The sequence below is a fragment of the Nannobrachium achirus genome, assembly GCF_963921795.1.
Source record: "Nannobrachium achirus genome assembly, chromosome: 16".
Classification (NCBI taxonomy): domain Eukaryota; kingdom Metazoa; phylum Chordata; class Actinopteri; order Myctophiformes; family Myctophidae; genus Nannobrachium; species Nannobrachium achirus.
Window position 1 is genome coordinate 41,962,057 of NC_137823.1, and position 27,171 is coordinate 41,989,227.

Consider the following 27,171-nt stretch of genomic DNA (forward strand, 5'->3'; position numbering starts at 1 on the left):
TTTTTTTAAAAACTCTACTGTCCTTATTCTGGGCATGCCGCTAAATGTTAATCAGCAGATCTACAAACTCAAATCGCGTTGTGAGCTTGTACAGCAGTACAACTGCTATTTTTGGTGAACAGATTTGTAGAGGAAAACAAAGGAGGGGGTGGCCAAGGACAGACCACTTGGGGACCCCGCTCAACAAAGTCGGGTTTAAGTGGTTAAATACTGTAATAGATGAACATGGAATGTTGTGTCCTTTTGGAGCTAACCTCTTCTAACTGGTGGATGTTGTGGTTGGTTTCAGGTTGGGGATGCGTGTCTGCATGTAGCGGCCCGCTACAACCATGTGGCCATGCTCCGCATCCTCCTGGGGGCCTTCTGCTCCGTGTCAGAGAAGAACCTGGTAAGAAAGGCTTGAAATGTACGATTAAAAACACACCACTCACCATGAGGCTCGGCCGAGCAGCGCTGGGACTTAAAATCACACCCGTGTGAACTGAGCGGTGGTCCCCCCCCCCTTCCCCCCTGTGTGTGTGTGTGTGTGTGTGTGTGTGTGTGTGTGTGTGTGTGTGTGTGTGTGTGTGTGCCTGGTCTGGCCTGGCCTGAAAAACAGCGCCCCTCCCTTAACATGTGTGGTCAGAAAAGGTTACTGCAGGCTACAGACAGACAGACAGACAGACAGACACGGAGACAGACAGACATACCCACACACACGGCCACGTATAGGAGCGTTGTGACCACCGCTCAAAAATGCTAGTTAACAAATCCTCTGTGGTGCATCCAGTTTGGCCAAGCGTCTAAGGACACAATTGGTCGTGTTCGAGGAGGGAAGACGGGTGGGGAGGGTACACTATGTCGATGCACATACCCCTAAGGGCTGGGGCAGCGCCCATCAGCGGGGGTTGTTGAATGGAAGGAGTAGGATGGAGGCACTACTCTCCTCCCAGTGGGGGCTCCTCACTGGTAGGTGAGCCAGTAGGGTGCAACAGCAGTGACAAGACAGAAATGAGTGGGGAGGAGTTAATTGGCCTAATGAGAAAAAACAATTAGCTAAAAAAAAAACATATATATAAAATATAAATATAAAAGGAAAGAAAAGAGCATCCACACACTCGCCCGCAAAAGAAATTCAGGATCTTAGAGTGAAGATGCTCTTTTCTTAGTCACTCTTTTCTTGTCCATGAGTCACTCGAAACAACAAGCATCTGCTGCATTTACTTAAAGTACAGCTTATACATCTTTATATAAGCATTTAGTGTAGCATGACGCATGGAGGCATTAATAGTAATTCTCTACGGCGCACACATTTCTCTCTTTCTCTCTCTCTGTCCCTGTTGTTTTGTCTCAGTCTGGGGACACACCGCTACACGTGGCAGCTGCTCTGAACCACAAGAAGACAGTGCGGCTGCTGTTGGAGGCTGGAGCAGACGGCAGCATCTGCAACAATGTGAGTGGAGTGCCTGCGGGCCCCGTTCGTTCTACATCCTTTAATGCTCCGCAGCTTTGTTCTGTTCTCTTAATAACTTAATGTTAACATCACACATCTCTGTTCAGCGGAGGCACTATCCTCTTTAGGGCTTTTTACAACCAACTACTCATCTCGCAGAACTCTATTTAGCACTCTGTCGGTCTATAATCTGTTTAAACACCTGCTGCTGTTTTTATATGCTGCCTGGATATGTCTTCAACCTGTGCAAGAAGCATTTCTTCCTTCCATAGTGCAAGCTATCCATTGCTTTAGTTTTTTTTAGCATGCACCTTATATTGGACATTAATTTGACTGTGCCTTCCTGTTACAGTATCTCTGTTCCATTTTCCTTTCTACTCTATTCTGTCTTTCCCTAACTGTTCTTGTAACTGTCATGTTGAAAGCTTTCACACAAAAAGAAGAATTTACACTCTGTCTGAGTCTGTTAGCATGAGTGATATGATAATAAAGTTGTTTCTTATTCTGACTCTGCCTTTTCGGTTTATGCACTGTATATCCTTCTATATAGCAAGCTGACTGTGTGTGTTTCTCTATCTGCAGGCAGGCCAGACAGCATTGGACCAGGCTAGAGATCACAACAATCCAGATGTAGCTCTGCTCCTGACTAAAGCCCCTCAGGTGAGACCAATGCCTCCCAGTCTGACATCACCTTCTAGTGCCAGGGCTACCAACAGCTGGACCAGTTGCGTTGACTGTGTTGTGTTCATTACGTCATTGCATTGTATATTACAGATCCATCTAAAAAATATATTCTAGATATATTCTAGATACTTTGCACATGCAGTGAATTATTCCAAACCTTTTTTGTTAAAACATTTAATTTGTATGGCATACAGCTCATGAATAGCAAAAGTTGATTTTTCAAAATATTACAATATTACACGAGAACACTCAAAACAAGGATTTATAATAGAGAAATGTCACACTATTGAAGTAGTAGTATTGAGTAGCTTGAAGTCCAGTGGGAAGTGTCCGCAGTCAGTTATGATTTGGGGTGCTATGACATCTGCATGCTTACACAATGTAAAACATTTTTAGATGGATTTGTATATTCTCAGCAGTATCCATTTACCACTATAGCCCTGGCATACCTATTTTGGTCATTATAGGCTTGAATATTCAGAAATGGTGGGATATTTTCTATTTCAAACCTTCATGTTTGAGCTTGTATCCTGGTATTTTCTTGTATAACCAAGTAAAGTATATAGTTCTTATAAGGGCCATCCACACCATGCACTACATTGAATATAATAGTAAAAAGCTTTCTATTTTAAGTGGATGTCTGAGTCCACACCACAATTATAAGGATGACAGTGTGAACACAGTTATATTGTAGTTACAGTCATAGTGCTTGGCGTGTGGACATTCCTTTTAAATGGTTAATGAGGCTTTAGGCGTTTAGCTCATGTTCAGATTCATCATTCCACTGAGTTCACACAGAATACACGTCCTCCACATGACTTCACTCCAAGATCAGCACCAGACTCATTAATTCTCCCAGTCTCCAAAAAATGAATTATAAAACAACATAGTTTGGGAAGAGATGTTAAATTACATGCATAATTAAATTCATCAGACGTGTTTTCAATGCAGGAACTCAAGAACCTTGTAGCCACTAGCCAGTTGTGTATTGAGAGGAATAATTATCATCAAATGATGCATTTATTACTGTGTGTGTGTGTGTGTGTGTGTGTGTGTGTGTGTGTGTGTGTTTACGCACATGTGCATGCTTGTGTGGCTAGTGCGTGTGTGCATGCGTGTGTGTTGTTTATGCAGAGTCCATTTATCTCCTAGGATGAATAAACACACACTAAATTGGCATAATCTGTTACATGCCCCAGTCTAGGGGTACAAGGTTATGCAACATTAGTAAGGCAAAGGGTAGGTGGAAGAAGTATTTTTATTATAACTTCTTTTAGGTGAGTATTTAGGGAACGGTTTACAAAATAATGAATGAATGGAAACACAAAAGGAACAACTTTAACAATAAATCAAATGAATAACTACCACGCAAATCAAAGAAACAATCAAAAAGAACTAAACCCTAATCTTGTATTTTAACACTAAATAACTAAACTAGACCAAATCAAAATTACAGGAGATTACTAAACTAACATAACTACACTATTCTAAACTATCAAAACATGAGCGATTACAAGAAGCAGGCAGTGGTAGCTACGTGTTAGCTGAATGCCACAACCTAGTTGTGGGTTTAAACAAAGTCAAGTTCAAGTTCCCAATGTTCTCAAAGCTCACAAAGTTAAGAATGCTATACGCTAAGCAGTAAGCAGGTTCTACAACGCTAACATGGCAGAGGGAAACTACTACAGAGAGTAGCTCCCAAAGCTGCAGCAGCATGTGAGTGACATTATGCAGGTGGACAGCATGTTTCCCCATGGGCAGGGAGAAACAGACTGACGAGGAGCTCTGGGCTGGCAAGGCTTTTGTAGGGAGGCCCCGCAGGTGATTGGACCAGGTGGAATCAGGGTGTAACTCTCCATCAAGCTCAGCTCACTCAGGTCTCCTCCAAGTTCAGGTCTCGTCTCCTCCCACTCCAACACAAGGCCAAGACCTAAACTGACACTAGTATGAGTATATGTGGACTCCAACCAATATTGGGAACAATAGTAACGTAATACTAAGGATAACTAGAAAATAGTAATATAGAAAAATAGTAAATTACATAGGGATGTAACACCCCCACCCTTAAAATCAAACATCTCCCCTGATGTTTGTATAATTTAAAGGATTTTAAATGTACCGAGTTTAAGAGGATTTACATTGATGTATGAATTTATAAAAGCTTCTTTCAGACCTTTTTAAGTAACCACCTGTTCACAAAATTCGAAAGAGTGAGCCTCAACTACACTCTAGTGAGGGGTTAGGGCTAGGGTTTAAGACTCCCCCTGCACTGATTTGTGTTACCAAAATCCAAAATCTGAGTTAAATCGCTTGACAGAAGCTAATCCAACTAACTGTCAACCAAAGGCTGCCCCGAAAATCTTCATCTTAACTTGTCACCTTAGCAGATTCAACATTTCACAACCGGAGAGTTACTAACATTTAGCACCCACCGTTAGTTGGGTCAAAACGGAACATTTGCGGGTTCAAGAATTCAAGACCGGTATATATATTCAAGAACTTTGTCCATGGACAGAAGACAGAACCTAATACTCAGAGAAGTAGCCTCGACTACTCTCTAGTGAGGGAACACCTTATTGAGATGCCCCTGCACCTAGTAGTGATACGGTAGTTCTACATAACAGTAGTCAATATCATTACAAAACACAAGACCCCTGAGTAATGCATATTACTACATAACCCCAAGTAGCAACCACCTAACACCGGGTTGGACATACTAAGACCACCAAAGTCCAACATAATCGAGTAGTGAAGAAATCACCACATACAGAGTAATGTTACCACTACATATACTGTAGCACCCAAGTAATGATAACACCACATACCAAGTAGTGATAGTGCTAGTACGTGATACCCAACCCTTCGATCATTAACCAGAATGAAATTACTAAACTGAATAGCACTATCGCCACATACAAAACCAAGTAGATATCACTTCATTAACAAATTCACAAGTAGTGATATCTACCACAAAAACCTGCATCGCCATTTTGTGACTGATCCACCCACTGATGGGCCAATTACTTTTAACCAGAATAAGAAACCACTTCAGACTCGCGAAACTGTCACTTACGACTGCCGCTTACGACACTCAGCAATCAAATGCCCGACTTTTTTGCAGTAAACCCTTTGCCTTATTAATGTTACATGCCCCAGTCTAGGGGTACAAGGTTATGCAACATTAGTAAGGCAAAGGGTAGGTGGAAGAAGTATTTTTATTATAACTTCTTTTAGGTGAGTATTTAGGGAACGGTTTACAAAATAATGAATGAAAACACAAAAGGAACAACTTTAACAATAAATCAAATGAATAACTACCACGCAAATCAAAGAAACAATCAAAAAGAACTAAACCCTAATCTTGTATTTTAACACTAAATAACTAAACTAGACCAAATCAAAATTACAGGAGATTTCTAAACTAACATAACTACACTATTCTAAACTATCAAAACATGAGCGATTACAAGAAGCAGGCAGTGGTAGCTACGTGTTAGCTGAATGCCACAACCTAGTTGTGGGTTTAAACAAAGTCAAGTTCAAGTTCCCAATGTTCTCAAAGCTCACAAAGTTAAGAATGCTATACGCTAAGCAGTAAGCAGGTTCTACAACGCTAACATGGCAGAGGGAAACTACTACAGAGAGTAGCTCCCAAAGCTGCAGCAGCATGTGAGTGACATTATGCAGGTGGACAGCATGTTTCCCCATGGGCAGGGAGAAACAGACTGACGAGGAGCTCTGGGCTGGCAAGGCTTTTGTAGGGAGGCCCCGCAGGTGATTGGACCAGGTGGAATCAGGGTGTAACTCTCCATCAAGCTCAGCTCACTCAGGTCTCCTCCAAGTTCAGGTCTCGTCTCCTCCCACTCCAACACAAGGCCAAGACCTAAACTGACACTAGTATGAGTATATGTGGACTCCAACCAATATTGGGAACAATAGTAACGTAATACTAAGGATAACTAGAAAATAGTAATATAGAAAAATAGTAAATTACATAGGGATGTAACAATCATGCCATCCCAATTAAGTTCTAATCAGCTACTGAATATTTCCTTTGTGTGTGTGTGTGTGTGTGTGTGTGTGTGTGTGTGTGTGTGTGTGTGTGTGTGTGTGTGTGTGTGTGTGTGTGTGTGTGTGTGTGTGTGTGTGTGTTCAGGTCCAGAGCTTCACACGTGGCAGGAGTGTAAGGAAGAGGAGAGACAAGCTAAAAGCAGAGGGCAGAGCCCAGTCCGTACCCAGAGATGAGATGCTGCCCAGCAAGGTACAGCACAGCACAGCACCAGTACAGGACAGTGACAGCAGCCACAGCTTGATATTTGTGCCATTTTTGACACAAGACAGCTTAGTATCTTTTTTTCATCACAGCAACAGGCACTGTGGGGTGTGCTTGAAGTTTATCAAAGTACTTTATGAAAGTAAAGTATTGACTCACCCCAAAGTAAAAATCTCTTCTGTCCATTATAATAACTAGAAGCTCGACCTGGCCAACTCGGAACAATGTAAATAGGGAATGAATGCCCCGCCCTTTAATGCAAACCCCATTATACCTGTTTTCATAGGACCCGTTTTGACCATCTGTCTGCCTGTGTCCATTTATGCCCATATATGGAGATATCTGTATCTGTCTGTCTGTCTGTCGGCGTCCATTTTATGTCCATATATGGAGATCACTGCAGTTATAGTTCTGGGTCCATTTTATGCCCATATATGGAGTATCTGTCTGTGCCTCCAACTGTGTTGCAGACACAGTGCCGGTTCCCCCTTTAATGCAAACCTCATTATACCTGTTGTCATAGGACCCGTTTTGAACATCTGTTTGCCTGTGTCCATTTATGCCCATATATGGAGATATCTGTATCTGTCTGTCTGCGTCCATTTTATGCCCATATATGGAGATCTTTGACCATCTGTTTGCCTCTGTCCATTTATGTCCATATATGGAGATATCTGTATCTGTCTGTTTGCAATCCATTTTATGCCCATATATGGAGAACGCGCGTGCCCGTGGGACGAACGGTTCTCGAGATACGCGGATTACATACATACATACACACTCACAGAGATTTTTTGTTGACTCATGTGGCGTACGTGATGTCAGAGCCTTTCATGAAGTGATGTCACAATGAGTCAGAGCTTTCGCCGATTTCCTCCGGAACAGCCTGATGTCAACAATCAACCCCGCATAAGGAGATTCCGAACGTTTCGCGCCGGTTCGGGAAAACCGCGCGTCGGGTCGAGACCCGGCACTGCACTCCGTGCCGCGGCGGGGAACGCGCGTGCCGAATCTGAAGCCGGTGGGACAAACGGTTCTCGAGATACGCGGATTACAGACATGCAGAGACTTCTCGCATTTATAGATAGATAGATGTGGTTATACCACCACAGCAACAGCCTAATTAAAGAAGCCAGCAGATGACTATGACTCTCTCTGTCGTTTGGGTTAGGTGTTTTTCTCCACATCTCTGAGATGACTAACAACTTATTTGAAATGTATGTTAGCCACATTAACCCTGTTGTCCCTGTTCTGGTCAAGATATATCAAAATCTGTCTTTAAAAAAGAAGATTCCACGTCCTATAGCGAAGCTACAGTATGTGTGACGATTTTTTGGTTGTTGTGGTTCTTTCAGAACAGTGTGTCTGCTGCTGAGGACACCCAGAGCAGTGAGCGGCTGGCCTGCAAACACAACGACACCACCGACGCCAACACCAAGAGAGGCAGGAACAGGAAACACAAAGAAAAGGTACAGTAAATAAGTTGTCATTGTCGCCTGATTCATGAACATTTTTAAAATACGGTCATTGTAGGTAGATCACATAGCCCTACACAACATGCACCCAGCAATAACCAGGCGCTTCCACACCTTAAAGATTGGTTAAAATAATGTTTCGTTCTCTAAAAATGAAATGAATTGCAGTTTTATAGAATGGACATTCCCATTAATACCAACACTGTGTAAAACACAGTGGAAATAATTAAACCATGAGGGACTGTATGACACGATGATGCGTTGGTTACGGTATTCATAGCAATGTGCATCATCTTCAAAGTCGATGACTGTGTGATCTCTTTTTAACTATATGTATGGGTGAAAGTAAAATAAAAGGACTTTAATGAAATGGGGCGGTTTTTCCATGGGCAGCCTTCTCTGTCGGACCCCCTCCGCCGCAGGGAGAACAGGCACAGCGAGGCAGCGAACAGGAGGAAGTCTAAACAGCGGGGGTCCTCCTCCCCCCAGCCTCCAGGACCGCCACACAACTACAAGGCCTTCCAGCTCTACACCCTGTACCGCGGCAAGGATGGCAAGATCATGCAGGTGAGAAGAACACTCACTGCCTCCGCAAATCATTCTTTCCCCTGCAGTGACTTGATGCATTTGAAACAACAGTGGTGTGGATGTAAAAGTAGCTACACGACAATGTAGAAAATACTTTGCTAAAAGTAGAAGTACTCTATACAAACATGTCCTTTAAAATTATATAATAATAATAATTTTGAAACTTAAGAAAATAGCAGCTCAAAGAGCACACAATGCGACCTGCTATTTATGAATCTACAAAGTAACGTAACTACTATAAAGGATTCCTATGAGATGTAGTGTACTAAAAGTATAATGTATTGTAAATTGACATACTCGAGTACAGTAAATTCCACCGCTGTAAAACAGCAGCTAAAGCATTGTTCCTGACCACCCAAAGACAAATTGCATGTTAGTTTTGTTGTGTGTCAATGTTGGATTGCACCCAGTTTCCCAGAGCCTGTAGCTCTTCCATTCCAACAAGGAAGGTGATGCTGTTATGCTGTGTTTTATATATCCTCGCTGTCGGCCAGAGACCTTATATTCCATATTTCATAATTGTATCTTTTTTCATAAACGAATTCTCTATTTTATAATTTGACCTATGAAGTTACGAAAATAGCTGATCTACAAGCTCAGAAAGCGTTGTGATGCTACGAATGTGAGAATGTTTTTGCTATTTGTGGATACTAGATGTTAGGGCAGCGTGCGTAGCTGCCCTCTTATCTAGAGGTTTGGGCCGCTACGCAGTACTCACACCTACATCGCACCACCGATCCGACCGACATGTCTTGAGTCTTAATGTCCGTTCAGACAACGTGTGCCGAACCTTGGATTTGAGCTGACGGCTGTGTTTGCAGGCTCCTCTGAACGGCTGCCGCTGTGAACCTCTGATCAGCAAACTGGAGAACCAGCTGGAGGCCACCAAGGAGGAGATGAAGACGGAGATCCACACCGTCCAGGACCTGATGAACAACAAGATGGGTCAGCTGGACCGCAAGAACAAACACCAGGTAACACACATGCACATAGCATGCACATAGGGTGGCTTATACCAGTGTTTCTCAAACTTTTATATTTGAAGTTCTCCACTTTAAGCCCTTTGCACACAGGCGCGTTTATCCGCACGGATAAAACGGACAATTTAATTTTTTTTAAAGAAAACAATGATTCTCTACGACCATGCACACCGGATCCGAATTAGCCGTGCGACGAGTGGCTGCGTCCGTGCGTTTTTTTCTCGATCGAACCCAGTTCGATTCGTGCGTCTTGTCGCATGAGGTAAAAAACTCATCACTCCTTTTATGACTCCTTTTGGGATCCGCAGCGCCGATTCCGCACAGCATTGCACACCAAATCCAATGCGTTTTATTCATACAGCAAACGGAAGAAACGCAACTGTCCTGTGTGCAAAGGGCTTAACTCAGTGTACAAATGGACAAAATGGACCCCAACGGGTCCATTTGGTTCCATTTCTACACTGTCAGAGTTACAGACGTGTATGGGTCAATTTAGACCCTCCTAAAGGAACCCACATAGTCCCTGGAATCCACTTCGAGAACCACTGGCTTATACTGTAGAGTAGAGGTCTTCACGGGTCCAAAAAAGCGAACCGTCAAATTTCGTCCGTTTCCGGCCCGTTCCGAAATAATAATCAAATTAAAAAACCAAACCCGTTTGGTCTCGTCCGATTCCGTCCCGTTCCGACTTTCTTTCTTTTTTTACAGACCGAAACCCGTGACATGTTGTCCCGAAATCCTTTTATTTCCGAGGTTCCGAGAGACCCGACCATTAAATCATTATTAAAATCCCCTTTCATGTACCGAGATCCCTCACTCACGGCAGCTGTGTGGCGTGCGCTTTACAGGCAGAAGAAACAAATGCAAGGGATACAGGAATACTTTTAGACTATTTTCTATCAACAGAGGTATGTCATTTTCGGTTTGTTTGTCTTGGTTTAACTTGAGAAGCTGCTACGCACACGCATGCATTACGCACGCACCAAGCTCTTTTTTCCCCGCTGTAAATCTGATCTTAGACCAGCATTATCATCTCACAGTTACAGCCGTTCTTCATGTCGCTGCCTTGCGGCTAATAACGGACCTGAATCTGATCCTAGGTCAGCCTAAACACAGCACAGCACACACGTTAAACAGAACTTCCGAAGTGTTCGGGGGGAAATGCGACCGTTTCCAACCCGGCTCCGAGTGACTATGATAAAACACAGACCGAACCCGATACGGGTCTCTCGGGTCCTCGGGTAATTTCGGGGTCGGGGCCCCCGTGAAGACCTCTACTGTAGAGTTCCACTCTCTGTCATCAACAAGGATGGGATTCGAACCCACACATGCAGAGCACAGTGAAGTATCACTGTGTCTATTTAACTACTCAGCCACCTTGTAAATTTCCTGCTGCCTAAGCAGATCATTGTTGATTTTTTGTTTTATTGTTTTGCCGGCTGGGCCAGCTCTTCGCCTTAACCACTTGGCCACCTTGTCTGTCTTCTGTCTCATCTGTAGCAGACTGTCAACCTAACTACTCAGCCACCTTTGGTTCCCACAGTATTTTCTCCACCTACCATACACAGTAGAATAGTTCCCTCCGATTAGGCTTCGACGAAATCTTGGATCCATTTGCCTATGTTATTAAAACCAGGAAAAGACAACACGTATGCCATATAACAATGTTACGATATCTATCAACAGTAGGGGCACTTGAGTGTCTTGCTCACGTGTTCTTTTGACAGGACATAGGCCTATTTATGGAGACATTGCCTGTAGGGGGAACTGAACCTGTGACATAACGTTTTGGTTCCAGGGACAGCAGCCCTCATATAGAACAGCAAGCTCATCCAGTTGATTAGCTTCATCTCAGGGATGTGTGTTCTTTCCAGCTGAGTGCAGATGTTGCTCTAAGTGTTTTGATCGTGGTCATGCGTACGCCAGTGGGCAGAGCATTGGACTAACGTGGCGAGGATTTACTGGTTCTATTTCCTGTGAAGAGGACAAACAGAGCGTTAAGCACTTTCAACCTGGTGTCCCTATTTTAGGCATGTCATATAGGATTGTATTTCTTGTTGTACGACAAAGTATATTGCGTTTAAGAGGTTAATCCTGACAGGGGCCGAAGTCATCCATATATGAATAATGTATGGGGGGATGGTCCTGTGATGGTCCTCTGGATAAAAGCTATTAACACATTAGACACACATTCTCACACACACTCCTACCTGGGAGGATACGATGTGGAATATTGCATGCATGCATTATGTATGTCAGTGGTTCTCCAACTTTTTACAGTATGTCAAGGGTCCCCAAATACATATGTTTGGCCGCAGACCCCCATCTGAAAACATTTTGTGCCAGGGACCCTATAAACGATTTGTGTTGTACTGACATGATAGTGACATGACATGTATTGTTATTTCATAAGAACGCAATAAGCATGAATGAATAGTTAATAAGGATATTATATTATTAATAAGGACATATATTATTATATATGAACCTTATTATGTGTCAATAAGGCTACAGTGTATAAGTCTTAATAATTGCATTGTAACCATTTCTTCACTATTAAGTGCTTATAAATAAGCACTTATTAGAAACGTGTCGACAGACTGCTACAGGGGAGGCAGAAGACAGACAAGGCGGCCCAGTGGCTAATCCATTGTGCTCTGCATGCGTGGGTTCGAATCCCATCCTCGTCAATACCAGGCTTCTGTTTAAAGGACAACTTAGTTTTTTTTTTACAACAAGGGTTCATATTTTAGATAGTCACTAGAGAAAAGAAAAGATGAGTGTTAAAATGTTTTCATTTACTTACTTTTTATCGTTTTAGTGATTTTAACGATTTTGATTTGCATGCATGGCATGCATTCAAGTGGCTAAATATGTATTTTTAGACATAAGCCCATTCTCAAGATGCACCGCAATCTTTCATGGGCAGATGTGACTTATGGGGGCTGGTGTAAATATCAACAAATGTACGGGCAGTAAATGTAAGTTTTGCAAATTGCTTTAATTGCTCAACTAATAGGAAATGCAGTGAAATGTGATATATAACCTTATTTCTTCTGCTGTGTTGTTTTGATTATGTCAGTGGTTCTGAGTGGTGTCCAGGGACCCCCACGGGCACCTTGAGTAGTTACGGGTCTGTAACTCCGAGAGGTCCATTTGTTTCTTTTTCTGGTGGTGCAGTGGTCTAATCACCTGTCATTGGAGACCATGTAGTGTGAGAGATTCTGGTTCAAATAGTAGCCAGTGCTGAAATGACCTTCCTAATGTCTCAGAAGTGAATATACACTGTCCATTATGTCCCACATTTTGGGCCTATATACATCTATCTCTCTCTCTCTCTCTCTCTCTCTCTCTCTCTCTCTCTCTCTCTCTCTCTCTAAACAACATGTTAAACATTACATGACGTGTTATATCTCAGATTCGGGCTCTTGACAAGATGACTGTGGAGAGGGTCTCTGCTGAACGGGGCGAGTGCCTCCATCGGATCGACCAGCGGGCTACGCAGGAACGACTGGAAGGGGAGAAGAGACAGGTACAGTATATACTGTAGCTGCAGCCATCTTCAGCACATCCAAGTTTCAAGTTGAATTACTCATATGAGAAAGCTCCCAGGATCTTTAGGCTATGTTCAGACTGTCAGCCTAAACAATTTTTGGTCTAACACGCACGCACGCACGCACGCACGCACGCACGCACGCACGCACGCACGCACGCACGCACGCACGCACGCACGCACGCACGCACGCACGCACGCACGCACGCACGCACGCACGCACGCACGCACGCACGCACGCACACACACACACACACACACACACACACACACACACACACACACACACACACACACACACACTGATTAGACAATAGACAGACTGACAGATGCCGCAGTGCTTCATTTGGCCTACTTTATCCTGTTGGATTCATTCAACATACAGTATATGCTTCATATACAATGTTTCTGACCGCCATGCAATCGAGTTATTAGGCTATTAACTCCAAAGTAAGTTTCAATCATTGTTGTTTATGATCTGAAATCGTGGTTGATATACTAGACACATGGTAATCCACACGTCAGTAGAAAGGATTTAGCCTCCCTCCCGAAAGACTGTTGATGAAGGCTGTTACCTTGTCTCATCACAGTCTGTCTGTCTGCTTTGCTCTCACTCACTCTCTCTCTAGTCTCTACGGCTTTGAGAGACAAGTTGGAGAGTAAGAAAGAGAAACAGAGAGAAAGCGAGAGAAGAAAAAGGTTGTGCAATTTGATTGTTGATAACAACTGGCACAAGGAATTAATAATCTGACTTTGTAGATTACAGAGAGAGAGTTTGAATGGCATAAGACTGTGTATCATGCACCCTGCATGCGTAAGTCACATAGCATTTTAACCGTCTTGACAGGCGCATTCCCAGTCGATACCCACAGGATCGGCACCTACTGTATGTCGCCACCTTCTGGAAACCTGGGACTACAGTTTTGCACAGAGCCTGTTACTGTATGTTATTTCCAAGAACAGAATACTACTTCCGGTTAATACTCAATTTAGGATTACTTGTAGTGTTCCACACTTAAAAATATGACTGGCATCAACAAGGATGGGATTTGAGCATATACATGCGAAAGACAATGGATGAGTGAATTGCCTTCAACACATTAGTGATTTTGCGCTTCCAGCAGTGCCACCCTATGCTACTATAAGGTACAATACACACTTTGTCAAGTTGAACAGATAGACCAACAAATGACGTCTGTACACATACACAAATCCGATCTGATCACTTGCAAATTGTGTGTCAGTGTGTCGGTCCTACAGATCGTATTTGAGAAACAAATCAGATTTGCCTGCAGTCTGAACAAAGCCTCTTGTTGCAAGATGTTTCATCAGATCAGTGCGATCTGGCCTTCTGTGAACTGTCATGTCTTTTTCTGCCCTTTACTAAGCAGGCCTCGATGGTCAACGAGCTAAAGAGCTGGTGCCTGACCAAGCTTCAGAACATGGAGTCGAGGTTCACCGGAGACAAACTGCAGCGCTCCACCTCCATGATGGACGGCCTGAGCGAGGCAGATGTAGACAGGCTCACGGTGCTGCCCGTCGGCCAGGGAAGCAGCGGCGAGTGCTTGACCCCAGACGACACCAGCAGCGCCCCCGCACTGCCAGACGATACCCAGGGAAACTCCGCCACGAGAGAGGGAGGCTCGAGCAACCACTACTTTGTGGTGCACGCAGACAGCTCCCCAGGTATGGCAGTCACAAAAACTTGGCACTAATCTCACACACACACACACACACGATCACTCTCAAAGAACAGAGACTTGTTTTAGCACATACACTTCATGCTTATGTAACTTAACATTGCGTAATCTGAGCACGTTATGCTTCCGTCGTGACCCCTGTGATGTAAATTAGCGACTGCTGCCAGGCAGAACATTTATCTGTGAAATGTTCCCTTGAGTTGCCGGAGGCATGTTTTATATTATTCATGAATGCATGTATGCACCACATATTAACAGCATGGTTGGAATAATCGAGAATGATTCAAGCGTGAGCTGTGCCGTTTTGTGGTTTCATCAGAAATTACGCGGGCACTAAATAAAGCAATGCCTCCCAACAGACGGTGAGAGGATCCAGAAGGCAGAAAGTACCTCTCCGGCTACAGCTCCGTCCATCCAAGTGGTCCGGCCCAAGGAGCGTTCCCTGACCTCTACTGGCCCCCAGAGGCGGCACAAGGAACTGCAGGAAATGGACAATGTCATAGAAAACAGAACTAGCAGAAGTAGGGCCAACAGAGGCAGCAGTCTGTCCCCTGCTACAGAACGCCGCTGCAGCGGCAGACAGGAGCACAAGGACAAGGACAAGGACAGAGACCGGGATCGAACCAGACACCACAAGAGGCACCCCCAGGGCAGGTCTAAGTCCAAAGGTGCCTCAACAGGGGGTAAAACACAAACTCTGGAGGTGTTCGGGGACCGGCCGTCGGAGCACTCGTTTGAACAGGAGAAGGACAACATGCACGCCCTGGAGGTGACTCAATACTTCTTTGAGGCGGTGTCCACGCAGATGGAGCGCTGGTACGAGAGAAAGATCCAGGAGGCCCACTGGCAGGCGGACCAGAGGGCCCAGGCGGACAGGGCCTCCCTCATAGAGAGGATCACCTATCTGGAGGACGAGCTGCGTATGTTGAGGACTAACCGCCAGGATGACTGCTAACACACACACACACACACACACACACACACACACACACACACACACACACACACACACACACACACACACACACACACACACACACACACAGTACTGGAACATTGTCCACTGCTAGGACTTGGAAGAACCGGAGCTACCTGGCTGTCTATAGGAGAGGAATCATGACAGAACTGGATTGAACATGTCTAGAAAGTCTGGTTGTGTGATCATGAAGACTTATAGATCAGGTGCTATTTGCATACTAACACACCTGTTCTAAACGGAGGAGATTACATAGAACTGATCAAATTTAGACAGCCACCTCTGTGCCACAATAAAAAGAAAATAAATAAACTACCGGTATATTTTTTCCTGTATAAATAAAGGGTTTTATTCCAAAATACCATATTATGCTAATATGCTATCATGAGGGGCAAAGGTCTTAACCACCAAATGACCCATTTTGGGTTGTTTTTATCTCGTTTTGGAACAAAACTCTTCAAAAGCACCCTTACCGTCACATTTAATTGTAAGCTATTGTCATGTTGGGACCCACCAAGCTAACTTTTTTCTTTTCCTTTTCTTTTTTTTTTGAGGGCAGCTCTCACTGTGCATTGTAGATAAAGCTAGATATTTCAAATGGATCTATTGTGCCATTTGCAGTAGGGTAGATACACCGTAAAACATGAAAGGGCATTATGACACTTGTGTTGCACAAGCACAAATAGCCTACCGTTTTCTACATAAGGACACACATGTCATCTCTAAATGTACATTTTGTGCTGAGAAGAATCTGTTACCACACCACAAATGTGTATTCTGGAAGTGAGCAATGATGGATAGAATATCAGCATAATAAGCTTTATTTTATTGTTATTCTGCATGCTGGAAAACAGTCTTGTGACTTAAACCCAATTTTCCCTCTATATCAAATCATTTCTCTGGAAAAATAGGCAATCTAAAAGCTTGCAACACAATGTGCTGTACCTCTGTGATCTTGTGAATTTTTCCCCCCTAAATTTCTTCACCAAATGCTCACCCATTATGACATGCCCGGGATAGGGACACTAAGGGTTCATGTGGTTTAAAAGGCCAAACCACTGAAGGTAAAGTGGCCAAAAACAACACAGTACTGAAGCCCAGTCCACCAGTGCTGATGAATATTAAGCATTCTTTGAGGGTAGAATTTAATTATACAAATGCCAGTTACTTGCCTTTGTCCTCTGAAATCCAAGCCAGCCTTTACTGTGTGTTAATTTGACTTAGAGAGAGAACAAATGTTGTATTTGTTCTAGATCTGAGTTACAAATGGATAAATGAATACATTCGATTTTACTGTGTGGGAACAGTCCAAAATCCAATTAAATGCTCATCATCCAATCATGGGAAATATATTTGGTATTAAACATTTAGTATCTGTACATTTCAGCTGGCCATCGTGAACAAAAGGAGTGAGTGACCCAATGTCTGGAACTTGTAAAATGTTCATTCAAAAACAATGTTTTGGTCCTTAGACCTTTATCAGGACAAACCATTAAGGTTCAAGAATGGTATGGCTGGGGCGATATGGGCAAAATTAAATATCACAATATTTTGGACCAAATACCTCGATATTGATACAATAATATCAATTTCCCTTTTTCCTTCTTGAAATATAATCATAAATAGCCAAAATAGCTGATTATTCTGGGATATATCTAGTCACTCATCACAATATTGCCCAGCCTTAAAAGCATTACTGGCTGCCTACCAGAATGATTTAGTGTCACACAATGGCTCCACCCTTATTTAATTTCAATTGTTGAATTTCACCTTCTCCCCCAAGTCAGAAAATAAATAACAGTGTCAAACTATTTTGCATGAAGAATATGCAGATGTGTGTGGCAGTATTACGTGTCTAGTGTATATTGTACAGTATGTAGTAGTATGTAGTCTGTATGCATTCATTTGGGATGTTAGCTGTACATGAATGAGTTTGTTGATATGACTAATGCACTCTGTGGAATGACGCCAGACAATGTATTTTGTAATAAAAAGTCAAGATTCTAACAGTGTTTATAGTCCATACTGTAATTTCAATTAATACATTTTATAAAGATAGTGATGACAACTGGACAAATATACAGTATACACACATAATGCTGAAATTGCAATTCATCCTTAAAACATGGTTTTCCCATCACAGGAACAGTACCCAGAAATGTCACTGCTGTAGTTTAAAGGTGATACACCATGAAATTTAACTTTTCCTATTTTAAAACCTTTTTTTGGGGTCCCACTAGCACCTTCTATCCACACAAAGTCCCATTTCTGACCGTTGTGTCTTTCTCTGGTTTTGAGAAGGCGAAGGTTAAAAGTATCCCACGGGTTCTCAAAACTATCCAGATTTGCTACCGATTGTGACGTCATCTGCCGATTGTGACGTCATCATCAAAAAAAATTATCAAAAAGTTCAGGCCAAAGGTGGTACTGCAGCTGAAATGCTCTGAGAGCCATTCAAAAATGAGAGGCTCTCTATTCAGGAGTGGTAATTTAGCCTCAAACCTTTTGAAAAACGTTTTTGGGACATAAACAATATGACATAAATACTTTTTAAATGCATGGTGTATCACCTTTAAGGGTGGTGTAAGTGATGTGTCTTTGTTTTATTTCATACATAGAGATGGGGCTAGGCCTTCCTTGGGACAGTTGCACCTCAAACAGTGCCCATGGTGGACTATGCATGGCAGGGGCGTCCTCTTCCCTGAGCCAGGCCTAAACTTGACCGCATACCAAATAAGTGTTAAATAGCGCTATAGTCCGATAATCATTGCTATAATGTGTTTGTTCAGTAATAGGGGTCTCCCCAAAAAGCCATTTTCAAGTTGGAAAACCAATATCTCATCATAGAGAACTCATCGGACTAATGAACCATCGGACTAATGAACCTTCGGAACAATGAACCTTCGGAGCAATGCCATGGCACCATAATTGTTTTTTTGTTTCGTTTTTTCATCACTTTATCACTGTTTAGTGTTTATCCTATATTTCCTGTATGAGATCTCTATGAGGAGATATTTGTTTTCCAACTTGAAAATGGTATCCCACCCTGAAAATGTATCTTCTGTTCACTTAAACCCGTTACTGAACAGAAGCATTGCTTTTCAGCAATGCTTACTATCAGAATATAGAGCTTTAACTTTTTGACTGTAAAATAAATAAATTAAGTGGTATGAGCCTGTCAGTGTCTTGAGAGATTACTTAACACCAGGCGTAGTTGATAGAGGTCTCACCGGTTGCTTATGTTACAAACACGTATTATTGCATGGTGCTTTTAAGCCAGTGATTCATCCACACAAATCTTGGGTAGTTGACAGGGAAAACAGATCTGAAAGCCGCAGTGTATCATGGCTGATATTGAATGATAGAACCCCTTTGTGTATCAATATTCCCACTGTGCCACTTGAACTGGATCAGTATACTGGATATGAGTGAGTAATCAACTTCTGCTGTCCCATTGTGCTGGGAAATACTCTGTGTTTCTATAGTGCCTTTATCCAAAGCGCTTCACAATGTGCGTTACATTCACCCATTCACACACTGAGTTAGGGGTTAAGTGTCTTGCTCAAGGACACCGACACAAAGCAAGGAGGGGGAGGAGGGAATGAATCGACGGCCACTCTCTACCTCCTGAGACATACTGCCCTAAGCAGAAGGCTTGAAATGATCTTGTGGCCGGGATACAGTAACTGGTGGAGGACTGTCAGATATGTGCTGCCGAGTGTGACAATGCCATTTACAGCTAAATATTGCCCTCAAGAATGTTTTGAAAACATTTGAAGCGAGAAAAAGTCAATGCAGTATCCGAAAATCGATTCTATTTGATCAACACTTCCTTGTTGTTCCTTGTGTTGCGCACAAGGAATGCTGCACCTGGCATACATTTATGGAATACTTTCATTACTGTAAGCAAGGAAATACTTCGTTTTATTGTTACTTTTGGGTCAATTTATTAATGTATTAATTAAGTAGATGTTTAATAAGCGGGATAATTGACACCGTGGCTGTCATTGTTAAGAAATAAACCCCTTCGGGATGATTAACCCCCCTGGATTCGCCTCAGGTTTAATCATCCTGTCAGGTTTATTTCTCAATAATGACCGCAGTGCTGTCAATTATCCCTTGCATAACCAATTAAACCCTATATAGTTGACATAGGACCCCCAGGGCTCTAGGTCCAATAGTATTTCTGTCCACTCCAAATCTCTTTGGACTTAGTAGAGGGGAAAATAGCCAATCTACAAGCTTGTAGATCTGCTTATTTTGTTCGCCCAAGAATAGGGATGGTAGAGTTCCACGTGGTTAAACAGAAAGATCTTTTAGTTTTGGCAAGTGACACTGTCCTGAGACAAAGTATAGATTAATAAGCCTCAAGATGGCTATAAACTAAATGCTGGGACATTCTAAGTCTCTTCGGTTGGTTAACTCTGCCAGCTGCCTATCTGGAGGTTCTGCTTCAAAGTGAATGTGTCCAGTAAGGTTTGAGATTTACTGTGGGCGGTGGGGGTTAAAAACAGATGAACAGATGCTGGGTCCAACCAACAAGTGAAATTCTGGCAAGAAGTCAGTCATTTCAATGCCCAGTTGAGCGTCTTTAACTCCCGGCCAGTGCCAGTGTTTTCTGTAGCGATTCCAGATGGTTGTTGGCTTGTGTGATCATCATACGGATGGCATCCTGGGGAGATGGGAGAAAGAGGTCAGCAATAGAAAGGTCCTTTCTAAAAAACACTTGAGCCCTACAGCAGGGGTCTTCAACGTTTTCAGGCCAAGGATCTCTTAGTTGAGAGAGAGATGAAGCAGGGACCCCCACGACCTTTTCTAAGATTCCATATAGTTTCATCGTTTGACAGCACAATCATAAGTGTATTTTGGATTCATGTCAATACATATATACACAGGCCTAATAAACTTGACCTTTCACTCTGTAATTAGTGTGCTCTTTTTTGCCCTCTACACCAAACTTCTTTGCCAAAAATAGCTGATCTACAAGCTCACAACGCCTCACAGTGCGAGTCGTTGTGAGCTTGTAGATCTGCTATTTTCGGCTAAAGTTCTCCGAATATGGATCTTAGGGTTCAAGTGGTTAAAATAAAAAAAGGAGACGGTTTCTATCACACAAAGATTTGGAGGACCCCCTGTAGTAACTCTGAGGACCCCCTAGGGGTCCCGGACCCCCTGCTGAAGGCCCTTGCCCTACAGTATATACTTTTTTGTACGATGAATAGTGAAAATAGCTGATCTACAAGTGTTTGCGGTGCTTTGTGAGCTAGTAAATGTCACTATTTTTGGAAAGATATTGTCTACAACGACATGACCAAAACAGGGATGCAACGTTGAAAGTGGTTAAACCTTCACAATCACAGAGGCTCAAATGGAATCATGGAATGCTGTCATGATCATACAATTTTAGTTGATGATTAAAGGTCATTAAACACCAGGAGCAACGTGAATAAATGATACGAAAATGACTATGCTAATATTTTGGTGATGCATCATTCAAACGAAAATTTGACCTTGTTTTGAAAAATAATGATGTCGCTTAATCACCTTGTTATAATGGTGCTCAGGGCTCCTGGTGTGTAGACCTTAATTGTCATACAAATAATTGATTAATGATGTAATTGTGTTTTTGGAATTGAACATTGGAACATATAAACATATTTGTTTGGTTTTTAGGCTTTGTAAAGAATAATTCACTATTGTACATTATACTGTACATAGGATATTGTGTATGTATGGAACCTTGTTTCCCAGACATTTCATTTGTTCAGCAGACTGCTGCTTGAGTCCTTAGTAATAACAAGAAAGTGGATCATAATATCACTTCGGTTCTCAGGTCTTCCTTGTATGACAAATAATGTATTTCAATACACTACTGGTTTATAAGGCATTAAATAGTTTAGGGCCAAAGTATCTTTTTGAACTTGTGCTAAATCATGAACCAGTGGTTCTCAACCTTTTCAGGCCACGTACTTAAAAAAACTTTATGTTGGTTTGTTTACTGTTGAGTGAGAAAACAATGTTGAACATTAAGCTAATCATCTGGGGACCCCACAAAATAATTGGGGTACCCCCTGGGGGTCCCGGCCCACAGGTTGAGAACCACTGTGCCATTACCCATAAACCTGCCCACCTGGTTTGTGGCACTCTTATTCCTCTTGAACTCGTCTCTAGCCCAGTCCTTGAGGTATTTGCGGTCTGCCTCGTCTGGTACCCGTCGTATGGTCCTCAGCATGGTCCTATAGATGCCCAGAACCCTCTGCCTCTGTAGGAACTGATGCAGGACAGCCATCAGCAGGGTCAACAACATATTTCAGGAGGAGACTGGTTTACGAGGCTAACAACATACTGCACAGCTCTTCTAAAACAGTGACAGTTCATTTAACGATGACTTTGGTTCCATTTATACAACCTCACAGATACAGACTCATAAGGGTCCAATCGGACCCCTGGTGGTCCCCGGACCTGACCTTAAGGACCAGTGTTCTACAACAATGTAATTTCTGTAAAAATACTACAAACACAAACTGCCATTCACACTGAGCAGTGAGCACTAGAACTATAAAGATAAATAAAACTATATTGTTCACCTTTTCTTTATATAGTTGGTGTTGAACTCTGCCATCCACTTGACTAACAATTGACTAAAACTATATTTTCATAGTTATAGACAGTGCTCAGTGGGATAAGCAGGTGGGCAAACTATTCAGGCACAAAAAACACTATATGCTGATTTCCAGTGTTACACGTCTCTGCAGCCAGTGAAATAAAAAATAACCTTTGATTTCATGTCTTAGTGTAGGCTGACAATTAGGAATCTTAGGATACTACTAGTATAGAAATAACTTAAGTCATTAACGTAATGATTATGAAACCTAACAAAGAATGAAAATATGCTGTACAAACAACCGCGTTGTTGTGAGCATGTATGTTGATAGTCTATTTTAGGAAAAGATTGGCCTATGAATGGAATGACATTCAGTGGTGTAAAAAAGTAACTAAGTACATTTTCTTAACCAAGTACAATTTAGCTTGAAGAATCAGTTCTTGTGATGTCAGTGTGACTCTTGCAGATTACTCAACACCACCAGGCTGCAGGCATGAGGTGACCGACAGGCGTCTGTCTCACCACTGACCATGCAGTTGCCATTAACGTTAAACCCACAGAAAACACAGAATGTTCATACACATCATCTCATATGCGGTTAATTCTTTGCTTCTCTCACCTGTTTTAAAGATAAAGCTGCCGGTGGTAACCTTGAGACAGACATGATCTTCTGACAGCACCGTTCTTTTCTCTGGCACCAGGCTGGTTTAAGAACGGATGTTGTGACGGAAGTTAAGATATGGTCCGTTTGCTGCCCCCAGAAAGAAAATAAATGTGGAATCTGTCTCCCTCTAGTGGGCCGGAGAGGAATGAACATTACATTACATCAGTGGTTCCCAAACTTTCAAATCTCAAGGACCAGTTGACTCAACCCCAGACCCACCCTTAACCAACCACTGGTTTAACTGTAAAGTAACTAAGTACATTTACTTGAGTACAATTTTCCGGTATTTGTACTTTACTTGCAATTGAGAGTTTCCAATTTCCAATACTTTTACGTCTTCTACTCCACTACTTCTCAGATCCAAATATCACTTTTACTCCAATACATTTATTAGTTACATTAGTTACTTTGTAGATTTTGATCATTATTACGAAAAATACATTAATCAGCCCTCAGAGTTACAGACCCGTAGGGTCAATTTAGAACCCTCTTCTCAAGGAACCCTGAGAGTCCCTGGACCCCACTTTGAGAACCACTGCATTACATGATTTACCAGCATAAAGCTACGGTGGTATTTTTAACCTTTTATTGTCAGAGTCATGGTGTAACGTGTTATGTTATAGTTTAATGGATGGGATAGTATGAAGAAACAACCTCTTAAATATAACGGATGCCTGCTTACATTTATGTGCATAATGCAAAATCATAACAAAAAAACACATCAGTGATTAACATTTCAATGCACAATCCAAACAACCGTTGAGTCTTGTCCTAATCTGGGACAATGTGATGAATTCCTAAGCTCTCCTTCAACAGCTCTAAGTCTAGCGCGCACACACACACACACAGTATGCTTATAAAATGAAAATGGCAGATGTGTCTTTAGACCACAAAAAGTTGGGTTATTAGAGCGTTATATCAAAATTGGATAAGTCCGCAGTCCCAATGCTTCAAAGTGCATGAGGACTGAAATTTTCTAAAAATACTGACCTTCACAGAGTCGTGGTCGGGTCTGTAGGCGACCGTCACAACAACAGATGATTTGGGTGTGAAAGTGAGATGCAACACCGATACAATACCGTTTTCCTCTCCCAAGGCACAATTAGCTCTTCGTTTACTCTAGGTGTCCGTAAACGCCACAATCGACATGCTTCAGTTACATCATGACTAGGGTGCAACAGTTAATCGAAACCAATCGATTTAATTCTTGATTATAAAAAAATAATCGATTTATAATAGTAACCGACAATTCAAATTTCCAAAAATGTTCAGAAATAGCCAGTCTTCAAGCTCACAATGCTTATATACTGTATCCGCTATTCTTGCTACTTTTGTGTGACAATATTGTGCGAAATTGTACAACACTGTTGAAAAAGAAAAAATACTCAAACCGAAATTCATTCTCGATTTGTATTTGTAAAAAAAAGGAAACACGCTTCTCGATTATTCGATTATCCGAAAAGGTAATCGATAAAATAATCTCTAAGAAAATAAATGATAGTTGCAGGCCTAGCCATGGCATCATGAAGGGGGGGTTGTTTTTTCATACAAACAGTGATGGAGAAAAACAAGTTCACAACACTGTATGATGTGTTCACATTGAAAGATGAGTGATTCTGATGAGCAATTGCAACACCGACTAAAACATCCACACAGACGTGAAGGAGGGGGAAGGCGGGGGTTTATAGTACAAGGTGGGGTTAAAGAGGTATTTTACTTGACTCTTCACTGAGGTGTATTCATACGCAAAGGGAATCACATTTCATTTTCTATCATTTCTTTTTAAGAGACGTGCAAGTTAAAGCAATCCTCGTTACATTACAAAAAAAGAACTTCCAGAACTCCCCTGATGAAGACAAAGACAGAAAACGGCAAAAAGGGTTCTCGCTATCAAACTCTACAGAGTCTACCAAAATCAGAGTAAAAATAAGAAAATAAAGGCACATGTACAGCGGCAAATCCGTCTTTTTTTTTAGTCCTCGTTTTATTTTGTGTGTTTCTTTCAGAGTTCTGTGGTTTTTCGAGAGGCGTAGCAGCCTGAAGAGTGGCATTTGTGCAGTTGGCTGGCTGGCTGCAGCCCTCGCCTCCCTGTTTTAAAAAAAAAACAAAACATAACATAACAATGGCTTCTCGTTGTGGCGTTAGTGGTCGGTGGCTGTGACCAGTTCGAACCACTGCCTCAGCGCGTCGCTCAGAGTCTCGGGCAAGGAGTTGACGTCACGCAGGATGATGTAGAAGGGGAAGGGGAACTCGTCCATGTAGGAGCGGATCTCTGGCAGCTCCCCCGGCCCTTTGAAGATGGGAACCTTGATGTCCAGGATGGAGTCCTAAAGGGAGTCAATTATACCAGAGGGTAGAGACATGTCTAGAATAGATGCAGATTCAGTTCAGCTGTCACTTAGATGCACTGTTCAGGCACAAACGGGTGAAAATCTTACGCTGGGAAGCTCCACACTACCATAAAAACATAAACATCAGCTTAAAAAGCATTAACAAATCCTGCTGGTATGGGCTTTGGGTGTCTTTTATCCCTTTGCTCAACACTTTCACAGTAAAAAAATGCAGATGTACAGATTCGCAGTGCTGCACCAAGTGACGTGCCGTGAACTTATTTTTAATAGCCAACGCAAAAATCTAAAATGACACACACACACACACACTTTCCCGGTTTTAATGGGTAAATAAAAGGCGAACACAAAAACGTATTGCGATGAAACGCGCTGTAGACTGACTATTCTCGCTATGAATACAGGCGTGCCTTGAGCTTTTGCCATGATCTACAGAGTAAAAAGCAACAACATCAACATGCATATGGACTGCCTGCCCTTACCCTTGAGTTGGGGTTGTCTAGCACCACAAAGATGACAAAGACGTTTGCGCTTCGCGCCTTCTGCACAGCAGCCGTCACCTTGTCCTTCCCCTCCAGGAAGAGACCGCGTCCATCCGACACCACCAGCAACAGCTGGGCTGTCTCTGTGGACAGAGAAGTGCAACTGTCAGACACAAAGAGACGGAAAACCATCAATACGATAATATAATTGTCTTTTTACCTATCTGTCAGAGACCAATAACAACATTTCACCTAAGGTAGCATACTGCTGATCTGATGAAAATTAAAAGGGGGTTTAAGTGAAATGTCTTTGTTATTCTGATAGTATTTCTATATTCCTCTATAGCACTCCAGCTCTTTGGTGAACAGAACATACATTTTCAGGCAGGAATTCAATCAGGAGAGAGAACTCATACAGTATACAGGATAGACAAGTGAAATTGGAAGTGACGAAATAAAGAAAATGCTAAATTGGGACTAAAACACTGAAGCTGGTACAAGATAACATTTGTATCCTGATACAGCTTTTGCTTTTTTTAAACAAAAATCAAACATTAACTTGTGAAGCTGTCACAGTAACACTAAATTCTAATTCCAATTTTTTTAATTACTGGTGTTTTTACTTTTTTTGTTTTACTGTCTCACTGACCTGTCTCTACTATTAAGACTAAATGCTCACATCTGTACACGCAGGTGAGCCTCTACTGCCCTACAAGGCTTCTAACTTGTTTGTTTTTAAAGAGATCTAGGTTGCTAAGCCACCTTGGACCAGGAGAATGGTACTGGGTTTCTGACATGGCCTGTAGCCCAGCTCCATACAGAGCTAACATTTGCTCCACCGGGGCCTTTGTAGACACAACAAAGGCCTGCTTTTGACCCGGAGGACTTGGCTCTGATCCGGGTCTCATGGTGACACACTAAAGGCTTGTTTGTTGGACCTGAGATACAATCTGGGCATGGACCCCATTTTACTTAGCAGCACAGAGGTGGATTCAATCAGCGGGCATTCATGAGTGCGTCTGTGTTAGTTAGGGGCAGGAACGTTACGTGAAGAGGTAAACCAGTCACACAGCGATGTTACAACCTTCACTAGTCCCTTTAGCCACGTCGACCCCAGTGTCCCGATTCTGGGCATGTCAGACTAGCTGAACATTCAGTGAGAATAGGTGACCATTCATCACATACTAAATATAAAAAATAGAAATAAACAGCTGACAAGCTGTTTGAGTGTAGTAAAGAATCCAAATGATTTCCTGCTATCTAGTAAACACATTCTTAGTCAGTAAGTAATAATAATAATAATAATAATAAAACTTTATTTGTATAGCACCTTTCATGACATGAAATGCAGCTCAAAGTGCTTTACAGAGCATAAAATGAAGCACACGTGCTTAACAGAGAAAAAGTAAAAT

General features: G+C 42.3%; 3 protein-coding genes across 3 annotated transcripts in view; 1 reads left to right on the top strand and 2 right to left on the bottom strand.

Annotated features, from left to right (window-relative positions):
* ankrd6b (ankyrin repeat domain 6b) overlaps positions 1 to 17,390 on the top strand; it is a gene marked incomplete at its 5' end in the record, with an annotated part of 30,527 nt that extends 13,137 nt beyond the window's left edge. The window contains 10 exons of the mRNA XM_080743958.1: positions 290 to 388; positions 1,334 to 1,432; positions 2,015 to 2,092; positions 6,273 to 6,377; positions 7,745 to 7,858; positions 8,258 to 8,431; positions 9,274 to 9,426; positions 12,851 to 12,964; positions 14,377 to 14,671; positions 15,045 to 17,390. Of these exons, the coding sequence (XP_080600084.1) occupies positions 290 to 388; positions 1,334 to 1,432; positions 2,015 to 2,092; positions 6,273 to 6,377; positions 7,745 to 7,858; positions 8,258 to 8,431; positions 9,274 to 9,426; positions 12,851 to 12,964; positions 14,377 to 14,671; positions 15,045 to 15,640 (1,827 nt within the window). The 3' untranslated portion in view covers positions 15,641 to 17,390. The remainder of the gene's footprint in view (positions 1 to 289; positions 389 to 1,333; positions 1,433 to 2,014; positions 2,093 to 6,272; positions 6,378 to 7,744; positions 7,859 to 8,257; positions 8,432 to 9,273; positions 9,427 to 12,850; positions 12,965 to 14,376; positions 14,672 to 15,044) is intronic.
* Positions 17,391 to 17,732: 342 nt separating this feature from the next.
* lyrm2 (LYR motif containing 2) lies at positions 17,733 to 22,975 on the bottom strand. Its single transcript, XM_080744628.1, has 3 exons — positions 22,885 to 22,975; positions 21,792 to 21,932; positions 17,733 to 20,333 (listed from the first exon to the last, which is right to left on the bottom strand). Exons 1-3 carry the CDS (start codon positions 22,927 to 22,929, stop codon positions 20,253 to 20,255), a joined length of 267 nt encoding a protein of 88 aa, XP_080600754.1. The 5' UTR covers positions 22,930 to 22,975; the 3' UTR covers positions 17,733 to 20,252.
* A 528-nt stretch (positions 22,976 to 23,503) lies between these two features.
* mdn1 (midasin AAA ATPase 1) overlaps positions 23,504 to 27,171 on the bottom strand; it is a 96,378-nt gene continuing 92,710 nt past the window's right edge. Inside the window, exons 103-104 of the mRNA XM_080744022.1 lie at positions 25,760 to 25,902; positions 23,504 to 25,256 (exon numbers count right to left, since the gene is read on the bottom strand). Coding sequence (XP_080600148.1) covers positions 25,071 to 25,256; positions 25,760 to 25,902 — 329 coding nt within the window. The 3' untranslated portion in view covers positions 23,504 to 25,070. The remainder of the gene's footprint in view (positions 25,257 to 25,759; positions 25,903 to 27,171) is intronic.

Excerpts from the sequence above, each read along its gene's own strand:
- lyrm2 (XM_080744628.1), bottom strand. The coding sequence starts at position 22,929 with ATGTCTGTCTCAAGGTTACCACCGGCAGCTTTATCTTTAAAACAG. Across the intron at positions 21,933-22,884 it reads CAGCTTTATCTTTAAAACAG|TTCCTACAGAGGCAGAGGGT; the intron begins GTGAGAGAAGCA and ends GTCCTGCATCAG. Across the intron at positions 20,334-21,791 it reads ATAAGAGTGCCACAAACCAG|GATGCCATCCGTATGATGAT; the intron begins GTGGGCAGGTTT and ends CCATCTCCCCAG.